The sequence below is a fragment of the Tachysurus fulvidraco genome, chromosome 26 (genome assembly GCF_022655615.1).
Source record: "Tachysurus fulvidraco isolate hzauxx_2018 chromosome 26, HZAU_PFXX_2.0, whole genome shotgun sequence".
NCBI classification, from domain to species: domain Eukaryota; kingdom Metazoa; phylum Chordata; class Actinopteri; order Siluriformes; family Bagridae; genus Tachysurus; species Tachysurus fulvidraco.
Window position 1 is genome coordinate 4312493 of NC_062543.1, and position 13747 is coordinate 4326239.

General features: G+C 36.7%; 1 protein-coding gene across 1 annotated transcript; it reads right to left on the reverse strand.

The window, feature by feature from the left end:
* Positions 1 to 2817: 2817 nt before the first annotated feature.
* bspry (B-box and SPRY domain containing) lies at positions 2818 to 11967 on the reverse strand. Its single transcript, XM_027143492.2, has 6 exons — positions 11070 to 11967; positions 9235 to 9333; positions 7150 to 7380; positions 6387 to 6412; positions 6177 to 6301; positions 2818 to 4749 (listed from the first exon to the last, which is right to left on the reverse strand). The coding sequence occupies exons 1-6, from the start codon at positions 11442 to 11444 to the stop codon at positions 4217 to 4219; spliced, it is 1389 nt and encodes a 462-aa protein (XP_026999293.2). The 5' UTR covers positions 11445 to 11967; the 3' UTR covers positions 2818 to 4216.
* Between the last annotated feature and the right edge of the window lie 1780 nt (positions 11968 to 13747).

Consider the following 13747-nt stretch of genomic DNA (forward strand, 5'->3'; position numbering starts at 1 on the left):
GAGAGATTGTTAAAGACAAAATGCTCTTTCCTGTCAATCAGCGTTTTGTTACAGGATTAAAATGTAAAACCAATGATGGGATTTAGACTTAAGAATGAAAAATGACTTTAATTAAGACTTAAAAAATTAGTTTTTGTGTCATGTCATTGTGCATACAGTACATCAAAATATTCTGTAGAGCAACCAGACAGCGTAGCAGAAACAGGCACTGCAACAATACCATAATTAGACATGAGCAACCTGTATAATACGTACATCGGCCAATAGAGTGAGACGGAGTGCTACTATAGTGGGTGGAGGAAAGTGTCAAGAGTGTTGTGTGATAGAAGTGTGTCAGCAAGAATAAGAGGAAAGGTGTAGAAGACAGTAGTGAGAGCAGCTCTGCTGTAAGGGTTAGAGGCTGTAGCAGTGAGGAAAAGATATGAGGCAGAGATGGAGGTAGCAGAGACGAGGATGTTGAGGTTCTCTTTAGGAGTGATGAGGATGGACAGGATTAAGAACCAGCACATCAGAGGGACAGCTGAGGTTGGCTGTTTTGAGAACAAGGCCAGAGAGACTAGATTTAGATGGTTTGGACATGTACAGAGGAAGGAGATGTTTATATTGGTAGAAGGATGCTGGAGATGGAGCTGCCAGATAAGAGGTTAAGAGGAACGAAATAGAAGAGATACGTATGTGTTAAAAGAGGACATGAGTAAGATGAGGAGAATAGAGTTAGGCTGAAACAGATGGTTCACTGTGGCGCCTCCTTATGGGAAAGGCTGAAAGTATAAAAGTCTTTACCGCGCATGCGTGCACAAGACCACATGTGCACGCATGCGCGGTAATAAAACATTACCTCTTTCCCATAAGGAGGCTGAAAGTATCAAAGTCTTTACCGCGCATGCGTGCACATGTGGTCTTTACCGCGCATGCGTGCACAAGATCGCATGAAACAAATTCGGTGTAAACACTGCAATATTAAATGATCACAATTCATAATGTTCAAAAGTCGATTTCTAGGAATAATATGTGTGTTTATCTTGAAAAAAAATATCAGATTCATTTACTTGAATATTTTTGTTCGACTCTTAAATGCTACTGAGATATCATTTGCACTGTGAGTTGATTCTGTTCCTAGTAGAATGGCAGAAAAAACGCTATTTAGAATAAAGTAATCTATAAGAAAATGACACTATAGAGATTAGTATTTCTATAGTGTTAGGAACCCTTTCTGCTGTAACAGAAATTATTAGTCAGCAATAAAGAGTAATAATAATAATAATAATAATAATAATAATAATAATAATAATATATTTTTTTTAATTCCAAAGACTTTCTGATTTGCATTTTGTTTGTTTTTTTTAATGGTTGTTTGAAGTTAAAACCATACTATTTCTAAAATCACTCACCTGACGTGTATTTCCCTTAAATCCCCTTGTAAAAAAAAGTGTTTCATTTTGATAAAATGGAAAAACCTGTAAAGTACCAGTTAATGGTCGTTGCTCATCTCGACTGAAAATATATTTCCCCCAAATTTTCATGTAAATAAGGTATTATTCCCAGCTTTTGTATTTGTTTTTGGACATCTTTCTGTCTCCAATATATACCGGAATATGAAGGAGTACAATGCTGTGTGTATATTAGTTTATGAAAAACAGAAAAGAATGTCTCTAAGAGAGTCAAAAAAGTTTGTGCTCTGGCTCCCTCTACTGGACTGATGTAAATAATGCATGGAGAGTAATGAAGCAGGGATACTGTTGTTTGGGGGAAAAACCTCCTTCAACCCCATAAATCCCATTCTTCCTCTTCAGTAGACACTTCATCTTGATCAGGGATGCTTATAAAACGATTCTATCCCGGGAAAACTGATAGTGAGGTGGGAATGATGTATTTCTTGGTCAAAGCTTCAGATTTGCACTGTGCACTAGAGTTTATCAGCCTACAAGAGACAGAGGTGTTTATTAGTGTGAATGAATCGAGTATTTTTAATTTTTGACTGATGGTGTGCATCAAAGAATGAACTAAATTGCACAAAATTCATGAAACATCTTCACCCCTTTAAAGTGCCATGATTCGTCATCTTGTTATTATTATTATTTTTTCTTCAAATGTTTTTGTATGTCCATCTTGTGCAGGTTGCCTGTTCATTTGAAGAAAAAAGGGGGATTTCAAATGTGTGCAATCTCAAGTTTATACACCAGGAATCAGGAAATAACCAAAAGAAACAACCGAGCTATTGGAGACTGCAGAGTGATTTTAAAAATTATTATTCATGGATGAAAATCTGCATTTATTTTAAATACATTTTAGAGGTGCCAATAATTTATCCACCTATATATTTTGAGATAATATAGGTTATTGTAGATACATTTTCTATGTGTTATAGTAAACCTATATATTTTTTTCAGTCGCTTGATTGGATTAGTATTTGTATTGTTATTTATACACTACAATCGTATTTTTCCCAGTTTCACAAAGGGTGCCAATAATATTAGAGCTGTATGTACGCATCTGTGTAATGACATGTAATCTCATTAAAATCTTTGTACTATTTGCTAGATGACAGCAACGATTTAGGAGAATAAATCAAATGATCATCATTCTGTCAAAATAAAATGTATGTAATGTAAGATTTTACAAGTATTAACAGGCTTATTGGAAAATATGAAACGGTCATAATATGAGCACGTTCAAAATCAGTTGAAGTAAGTGCAGGAATGTGTAACCTGCTCACACACCCAGCACAGTCTAGTAAACAAAAGCTACAGAAAGGTGGATCCGTGACAGTTAAAACAAACTGGTGAGTCAAATAGGCGAGGAAATGAGATGGGCTGATGTTAGCTTCCATTTGACTTTATTAATTCCTTTATTTAACACAGATATGACACATTCATCGACATCAGGATTAACGAGTTGTGGGATTTAGCAAATTGACTCATTTTCATCTTCTGTCCCTAAGCAGCAGATGAAAAAACCACCAGAACAAATAGGACAAATAGGACAAAATGAACATATGAAACAATACTTCTACACAAAATTACTCTGTGATACAATCCTGACACTAATTTATGAGCATTTTAAACATCATGATGGCATTCCTGAAATTCCAGCAACAATATATATTTATCTATTTGTTTGTTTGGTTGGTTATTTATTTATTTATTTATTTATTTATTTATTTATTTATTTATTTATTTTAAAGAATGATCTCTTAATTCTGCTGGAAGTTGATGACAACAACCACGAGACGCACGAATGGAAAATACCGCATACTTAATTTTACTACACAATCAGCTTTTATTACCTTATTGTAAAGTTAGAATTATTCGTACCTAAAATGTTTGCCAGATATTTTTGAATAAAAAAATGAATGTAATGTTTTCTTAGTAAATCTTTCCTTGTAATAATGTGCAATGTTAATGCAATAAAAACATATCTATCTATCTATCTATCTATCTATCTATCTATCTATCTATCTATCTATCTATCTATCTATCTATCTATCTATCTATATATATATATATATATACTGTATCCTATCTGAAAAATGTACAAATACCATTATGAAACTCAGGAACTAAGAATAACAATCAATTTAATTTAATCTTGTTAAACAAAACACAGAAGACTACAATCATTATGTCTATATTCAAATACGGTAATAAATAGAAAAAAATGACACTTTCATTGTACACTTTTCCAAATCAATCAAGTAAACTACATCATGCACAGATGTCAGATCACTTCATTTCAGTTCACTTTTCCCCAAAACTCATACAGTTTTGTAAGTTTTTATATTTACATTATTATCGTGACTAAGAACGACCATTTATATAAATCTGTAACAATACAGACAATTCATCAAAAGAAATGCATCCAAAAAATAGCCTAAATATTTCATCTGAAATATTACAATGGTACCGATCCACTTCATACTCAATTAGAACATGAGATTTTGCAGATATTTTTATACCTTCAAAAGTTATACCAACTCCTCCTTTCGCCCTTATTCCCAGCCATTCAAGGTTCTTTTGGATATATTTCTGTTTCTATGTACTAAAGCTACATATTCACTGCCATGTTCAAATCTCATCCCTTAAATATATTTAAATACCAGCAGCCACACCTGCACTGCAGATCGAGACTGTGGAGACAGGACGAACAGGCAATGCATTCGATCCTGTTAAATTTACCCTTCATTTCTGACAAGACTCGGTGAACACGATGATAGATATTAGCAGTGCACAATCGATATGCTTTGATCAGCCACAGCGCAAGCAGGCAGCAGTGGCTCAGTAAAAGTTTCCCTTACAGCGTGCAACACACACTTTGAGTCTGGATCATAGAACAGCAGTGTTTGTGTGTTCCAGTCCAGCAGCATACCCACTTTTGTGGGACTCTTCACTACGACCACGTTGACAACCCGCCCGTTGTGGCAGTATGAAAAGTTTCCTTCGTAGTGTGAGAGCACCCAGGATTTGGCATTGAAACCTAGACGAGATTCGTTGCTCGAGCCTTTACGTTCCATGCTGCGGTAGCAGATGCCCACTTTAAAGGCGGCGCTGTCACCCACGTACATCACCCAGGTGTGCGTGCCCGAACTGATGGGGTCGAGGCAGAGGGCATTGGGCCAGTGGTCAAAACGAGCTGGGTCATATAGAATAGGCTTCTTCTGCTTCTTCGGCCGGTAAGTGAGGGTGAGCCGGTCAGAGGATAGTAGAAGGAGATGGCTGACGGTGCGCTCATCAAAGTACATCCGAGCTGCAGCTGGAGTGGGAGGAAATTATACGCATGAATGAGTGCACACACATGTACGTTCTGCTCACCCATGCAATATTCCAATCAGCCAAGCAGCTCAAGTCATAAAATAATGAAGATACAGGTTACATTAATCATCAGAATGAGTCATCACATTTCACACAACAGTTTCTAGTCCACGTTTTACACTGAATGTAATCAAACAAAAACACACACACGTGCAAAACATTCCAGTGAGCCGAAAGACTTTGGGCAGTTCTGTAACCATTCTCTCCATAGTTGAGACAGTATTTTCTACAAGGGGCTGCACTCAAGCCTGTTATTTATTGTAGGATAGAGTAATTAATCCAACTCATTTATATTCATTACACCCATGGCTTTATTTAACACTCATCTGCTACTAACCTGATATGGATTTTAGTGACATGGACTCAAATAGATTAAATCTAGGGCTGTTTTACTCTCATGAACCTACAGTCTGGACAAGAAAGAATTCAGCCCAAACCTCGCTAATTCACACCTGAATCTGTAGAATCTTATTATGATTATTATTGATAAAATGTGACATTATACTGCATTTTTATTTTTAACTTTGAAAGAAAGAGTGACGTTAGCCCTGCTAGCCCATTTATGCCAGCTTTTCTTATGTGATGAAATACAAACTGCAGAGGCAGTTGAACCTGTAATAAACAGGCTAAACAGGCTAGGTTGCAGCAAGGACCTGAAAACAAAAAATGATGAAGACGTAGAGGGTGGATCGGCTATTTACATTCAAGAGGCACTTTATTATGCATTGTAGATTGAACAAGTATCAAGCACTTGATGCAGATGCCAGTCTAAACAATTCTTTGGAATGGAAGAACCTGCAAACTCAACACACGCCGGGTGGGAAACGAACCCCTTCATCCCCAGTGGTGGGAGGCAAACATGCTAACCATTAAGCCACCAAGTCCCTTTTAAATCACATAGTTATCAGATCATATTACATATTCTGGATGCAGGGTTGCTCCTGGTTGGCCATTTGAGGTTAGAAGAAGTCATTAAACATCCCAGAAACTTTCGGATTGATAAGTGAGTGCACATTTACATTTAATAAACCATATTGTTCCAATTTGTTTAAATGGTTTTTGTTATCCCAGATGCTTCCTGCCTTATCATGCAACATACAAGAGAATAACAAATCTCTGTATTATATAATTTGGTAACTAAAAGGCTCCACCTATTGGTAAGGTTTAGAGCTCAAACAGCTAATTGGATGATCATGCATCAGGTGTAGCAGTAGTTCCCTGGGAGTCGTAATTATATATGTACTTAAAATTGATTTGGTTTATGTATAGGTGCAGTCTTTATAATTCAAATTCTCTGAAGATCTCAGATATGGGTACTATGGGTACTATAAATAAAGTTTTATGTGATGAGATGTGGTGTGGACTCACCGGTCGTTCCTAGCAGCAGCGCGCTAGCCCACATGCCCAGCATGAGTTTACTATCACTGCAGTCCCTGTTCATATTCAGGTGCTCCGAGTCTTTGGGCAGCCCAACGCCTTCTGCCTCCTCGATCCTGTCCCAAGCACACAGACACACAATTTCAACACCGCCTCTCAGACACCATTTGTGTTGGCTTAGATGTAAGTCAGAAAAATTACCTGTCTGATATTTCGGAGTTCTTGTTCTGCAAAGACAGAATCAGAAAGACAATGGTCAGGCCAACACAAGCTTGGTTACAACCAGAGCTGGTCTATCCAGGTGACCGCTTACAGCATTAGCATGCTTTCTATTGAAGAACATTCATTTCCTCTTTCTCTAAGATATGGACTTATTTTGATCAAGTCTGAAAAAATCGCTCAATAGTTAACATCACTCCCAAAAATAGGCATCAGACTTAAATCATGTGACAAGACACCACTATGAATAATTGTATAATGATCTAACTTCTTCAACTATCTTTACTTTGCAGTTCTTGTTTATTCACACAAATACACATGCAGGTGTTTAATAATACTTACATTATTAGTTTTGGCCTTTAAAACAGTTTACTTTAGGAGTTCCTCATGTGACAGTGTCTTAGGAAGCTAACTTAACTACCTTTGGTGCATGCTAGCTAACATTTTGTAAATTTAGACTGTTTATATTTATGTTTGACTCACTGAGGGTAGGATACAAACTGTTTCCTTCACAATTCTTCCTCCAAGTTCAAATGATCTTAGATTTCATAATGACTAGCTAATGTTGCATTAGCTAACAACAATGTTAGCTAACAACAGCTAGCACAATAATTACAACATTGTTGTTATGTGGCTGGCAAATGAATAAAATTGAATTATTCGTCATGGCACTGTGAGTGTTTTAGTGGAAAAATGATTCCGTAAACAAACACACATATTAACTTCCCCTCACTTGCATACTCACCACAAGCATGATGTCTGTCGAGTTTGTGAGCATGTGCACCAGGCTTGTGCGGGCATGTGTGAGGGTGTTGAGCGCCTTTGACCAGTGTGCCCGCTGTGTGAGGAGGCACTGCTCTATTCGCTCTTCCTCTCTCTGCACAGCCTCCAGCAGACGCTGCTCCTCCTCATCTAGAGCTTCACGTACGACATTCACCTGGGCCACGACTCGCTCACGGGAACTACTCGCCTCTGTCTACACAACAACAGAGTATTATACACTGTTATAGAAGGTTCCCCTAGCATACTACTGTATATACACACTGGCCAAATCACCCTCCAAGATGTTTCATTTTAGGGGCAATTATATTTGTGCCTCCCACAGATACATTATATCTATGGCAACCAGAAATATTTATACCTACTGTCATATTTATACCTACTTCACTGTACAGTGAATGGCAACTTGCTGCATGCAACATTGTTCTAACCCCATAAAGTGTTTTATTCCTCTTATATCACAGCAACATATCACACATTTTATCAGTTACTGTACATGCATTGTTATGACATGTCTGCTGAAAAAGGTAGTTCCTGATATCCTTTAATTATATCAGCTTAAATTGTTGTTCCCTTGCCAGCCTTTTCCTTTTCTGTCAGTCAAATGAGAAGAAAATTGGCTTGTTGCGATACAAAGAAACCAGGAAGTGCAATGTCATGTTTTCATTTTACTGTGTTAGGTTTTATACATATTTTTTAACCAATATTTGTTGTCTCACTTCTCAAATTCTATATAAGGTCATTTTTGTCTGTCAGATTACATTTCAATATAAATTTATTTATCTATCTATCTATCTATCTATCTATCTATCTATCTATCTATCTATCTATCTATCTATCTATCTATCTATCTATCTATCTATCTATCTATTTATTTATTTATTTATTTGCCCATTGCTGCTATCCTACCAATAATTTTCAGTTTACAGCCAATGTTCTGACTATTTATTGTCCTGTACAATGTTGTGTATTTGCATTTTATTTAGTCTTGTGTTGCACCATGGTCCCAGAGAAGCAACGTTTTGTTAGAATGTATCTTGAAATTCTATTGAAACAAAATAGAACAAAATTGAAATTTTGTGTACTTAAACTGTTATTAATGTCCATTTAAGTACATAAAGTACTTATTTTCTCACGTTGCATGTATGCAGACCTTTGCAATCAGCTGTAGGAACTACACACTGTATATAAGCATACAAGATAACACTAAGATAACATTAAAATTAATTCCAGTAACACAAATATTCTGTAAAATCTTAGGGGAAAAATGTGCCTCGACTTATAGGCTCTACATACAGTATAACCTTAAGATTTCTCCTTAAGGACAAGCCCTTAAGGGTGGAGCATTTATTTCTGAGAGTGTATTGTTTACAATGCAATGATGCATCAGAATTTAATGGTCCATTGAGTAGAGAGATCTTTGTGTATTGTGTACACACTTCTCCTCTGGTAGGGGGAAACACTATAGTGATACGGGAGCTCAACATAGTTCAAGAAGTTTCTTACAGAAGGAAAGTTGAAATGAAAATGTAAACTGGATAATGACAAGTACTACAAATAAAAATAACTTTGATTTCATAGAGTTACAATAGAAAAGCATTGTCTGGGAATAATGAGTTTGAGGCTGCTTATAGAGACAAAGAAAAATTAGGAATGTTATCTTGATGGGAATGAAGGATACTCTCTCTTCACTGTCAATCACAATGACACTAATCTGTGAGTTTGTATATGCTGGAGAGGGCAGATAACACTTTGATTGTACCGTGTGATGCAGCATGGGTGTAAGATAAAAAAAGATCATGTTTGATGGATTCATATTTCTCAGATTAAGTGTATGTTTGTACTGTCATGTGACAGCGAAGAGTTAGCTGGTCAGTGGTAGGATTTGGAAAAACAATTACAGCTTATCAAGTGACCCATAGGGTGGTGATTAGCTGAATAAATACTTTTTTTTAATATAAGTTAAGCAACAATATCCTTCAGACAAGGATTGTTATCATGCGCTAATATACAGTATGTTACTATATATCTATGTAAGCATGTGTATTACCTGTAAGGCCTTCTCTTTTGCAGACAGCGTGTTGTTTATGAAGCGCTCTATCTGCAGGGCTTGCAGTTGCATTGTCTCACAGACATCCACCAGCTGATTCTGAAAGAGATCACAAGTGCAATGTAAGTTAGATATTGGTGTTAAAATTGGGTGCATTTCACTGAAAAAACACGACAAACTATGCTTTAACGCCTTCCACCCTAGCTAGGGGTGAGCCTGGACTGAAATTATAAATCCTTTCTTAAGCATACAAAGCCTGAATGTATCTACACATGCAGCATAGTAGAAGTAAGGGAAGAAGCTCCGCTATAAGACTAAAAGGCCAAGGCTATAAGAAGAAAATGTTAAAAATGTAAACATTGAGCACGCAACAAAACTGACACTCGCAATCAGCCATTACACGTTACAAACACAACCAGATTCTGCAGTAGTTCTCCAATGGTATATGAACAATCAGTGACCCAAAAAAAAGCCCCCACTTTTTAATTGGCCAGTTATTGAGTTTTTATTTTTGCCGTGTTGCATCTTCTCTTACTGTGACTTAGTAAGAGTCACAGTAAGAGAAGATGCAACATATATACTTATTTTAAGTACCAGAATTTTTCAGATACACCTTGTAGTTTTTGAGATATACTCAGTTTAATTTGAGCATTTTTAAGCAAGAGGCATAAAAATAAGCCTAGGTTTGGACAGGTTAACTTAAATGATGAAGACGGCTGTCCCGGGTCACTTTTTTTTATAGAAAATGGTATTTAAGGAAAAATTAATCTTGACCCACTTGCATAGTAAACAATTTTCACTTGGGTGACGGCTTCCTATTTAACTTTTTGAGTAGCACAAATGGGAATTAATTTCTGCATGCATATATATATATATATATATATATATATATATATATATATATATATATATATATATATATATATATAAATAATGCAGCAGTGCTTTAATCCCTTAAACTTCAATGTTAATGCTAATACACGCATTTCTGCTGGAACTCAGTGATTTTCAGTCTCTACTATTTCTACACTGGATTTCTTATGAATTTGACATTGTATTAACTAACTCTTCACTAGAATAATGAAACTAGAATAATATACCCAATCTGTCTCAGGGTGAGGTTTCCTTTATCAACATACCGAACACGTGCTGTACGAATGTCAACAAGAGCTTGAAAGGAAATTAAAAGACAATCAAAGATATAAGCTATACAATATCTAGGCTAAAAGTGTGTACATTCAATGTTACTATTACCGAAAGTTTCCCTGATGTAAGTATTTGGTTCTCATGTTCTGGGAACACTGTCATATTGGATAAGCTTGTGCTGCTAATCTGGTAAACTGAATCCTGTATTGAGACCATGAAAGAATGTTACCCCGAACATTCCCAGTTTATAATGACACAGCATCAAACTCTGCTTAATGTTCCTTGTCAGCTGTCTTACAGCATAAACATAACAGAAATTTGTGATTGAACTCTTTTATTCACAATGTCCATCCACACTTATGGACTATTTTCTTTTCTCAGTGCAGTGTGTCTCTGTAGTATCTTTACAAAATTTCTACACAAAGTGGCGAATTGTAATTCTTTTTAAAAGTGTAAAAAATTGTACGCATTGTCTTTCTCTTGAACTATTTTGTACCTTTGGAACCTTTTTTGGAAAGTTCAGGAAACACTGTATTTGATATTTCAGGGAAATTCTATGTATTCATGTATAAACTAAACTATTTAAACATGAATACATAGAATTTCCCTGAAATATCAAATACATTGTTTCCTGGACTTTCCAAAAAGGTTCCAATGGTACTTTATGCTTTAAGTGTTGCATGACTCACCCTTACAGCCGTCGCTCTTAAATGCAGATGTATGACTGTGTGATTTTGACAAGGTCCTTGGCTAACGCACTTCTCGCAAATCGCTCTTCCTTCCGTCCTACAGTACCGGTCCACGTCTACCCCGTGCGCAGCGCACACCTTCACGTCACCACCGGTACCAGACGCACCTGTAGAAGACCCGACATTCGTCGTGCCATTATTGTAACCAAATTTGCTTTCGAAAATGGCTATACGGGAGTCTTCAGGTTGTTTAAAGCGCATGTCCGTGGTGTTTATGTGTCCTTCATGACTGAGCTGAATTCCATAATCTGGTTCGTTTTCGTTGTCCCGTAACGACACCACGGCCAGTTCACAAATCCCGTAATCCTCACTCATGACTGCGCTTTGCTTTCCAAGCCAAAAAATAAGCCACTTTTTCAATACAAAAAAAAATAAAGTTGGTAAAATAAATCCTGAGGTTTATTCGGGTTGGAAACGGTCGACGCAGGTGCTGCGCTCTGCGCTCTGCAGGTGCATCCAGGTGTGCGGCCGAGCCTTTACCTGGTGCAGGTGTATAACGCGGAAGTACTGCGCTGAGTCGCACAGCCAGTTTTCCGAGCAGTCGTGGCAACAGTTTGTTTCGTAGAGAGAGAGAGAGAGAGAGAGAGAGAGAGAGAGAGAGAGAGAGAGAGAGAGAGAGAGAGAGAGAGAGAGAGAGAGAGAGATTTACGCACGATGACTATGACAATGAAGACAATGACTCTCGATGTCTCAGCAGGGTCCAGTTAATCAGGTCCTGAAACGATTCATAAACCTGATCCCTATCCTACTTCCAATCTGGAATGGGAGTACAATGGCTAATTGTATAACATTATCCTCCTTACTACCAGTCCGAACTCCCCCAGGAAGCCAAAGAAAGCTTGACATATGAGTTAAAAACTTACCATATTGGCAAATATTTTCCAAACTGTTAAATTTACTGTTAAGTAAGATTTGTTTATTATAACTATTTGTGTCCCTTTTCCTTATTTTTGGGAGCTATTTCATGAGGTTATTGGGACAGGTAACACACTCAGGTTTGTTCCCAAAATTCTCTGGGAACTAGAAAATAACCTTCCAGGAACGTTCCCATAACATTCTTTAATTGTCTCATAACATGAGGTGTACTACAGACTAACCTTCTGTTAATATTCCTCTAACTTTCTTTCATGGTCTAATAACCACATGGTTAGGTAACTACAAATTAACTGGGACTTTAACTCTAACTTTAAGTCATAGCATAACAACTAGCAAGAAATGCCGTCTAAGATAAGATAAGATAAGATAAGATAAGATAAGATAAGATAAGATAAGATAAGATAAGATGAGTCTTGTCTGAGAATGTTTTCAATAGAAACTAATGTTTCAGATACAGGCTACCTATTTAAATACAGATCTATATTACATTTACAATAGATAGGGTAGTTAAAAAAATTATGTGGCTTAATAAAATTATTTATTACTATTTAATGTCATGGTCATGATGTACCCCCTGTTCTGCATATATCAAGGTTTTATTGTGATTTATATAAAGTAGCCACTAGTGGCCCTAGTGTCACTAATGAGTCACTGCAGAGTGACTTTTCTGTGTTGTCCTGTGATCTGTATGGTTTTGTTTTCCCTCAGTTATCTAATGTATGTGTCAAACGCAATACCAACTTACAGTATTTGTGCCTCTGTTCCCCTGACCATGTTATTACATAAGGCATATCGTGTAGAGTGTTTGGAGCTTGAGTGCCCCCTAGTGCACAGATTAGTCTACTGCATGCAACACCACCAACAATTTTCTTCACGAATACAAGCATATTATTAGACATTAGCTATTAAATAATTATCAAATTATATGCAGTTATTAAGGGCTGCAGAAATAAATTGAGAATATGACGTACATCACCTTTGGACTTTTCTCAATGGAAATACTAAATAATTAATCTCAAATCATTTAAGATTGCAGGGAAATGAGGTTGACTGTTCAAAAAAAAAAACCACATGGCAAAAAACCATACCTGAAACAATATACACACTGAGCAGATTAGGACAAGATAAAGGACAATATGGAAAAATCACAAAAGACTAAAACAAAAAAAAAAGCAAACCAAATGCAACGAGCCATATAACACTACCAAATCACTCTGAAGCCTGCCACGAAGACACAGAGACAATCATACCACCTAAACTACCACAACACTTTCAATTCAAACTTATTTGTACTGTGTTTTTAACAATTGATATTGCCTCAAAGCAGCTTTACAGAACATAAAACAAAAGGTTAATATAAAGAATAATATAAAGATTAATATTATACAAAAAATCAAGATTAATATTAGATATATTTAAGTGTGTTTGTATTTATCCCCAATGAGCAAGTCTGAGGTGATTCAGGTGACTGTGGGGAGGAAAAACCCCCTTAGATGGAAGAGGACGAAAACATGAGAGGAACCAGACTCAAAGGGAACCTCATCCTCATATGGGTGACACCGGAGGGTGTGATTATAAATAATCACACTGACAAATGTTGTATTGATGAGGAGATTGTTGTCCTCAAAGACCACATGGAGTTGCATCTCCTCTTTAGTATAGAAGAGTCTAACTGGAGCTGGTAGGCCTCTAGATGTCTCAGGATCCTCACAGAGTCGGCATCGTCTCAGTGGAGGTCCAAA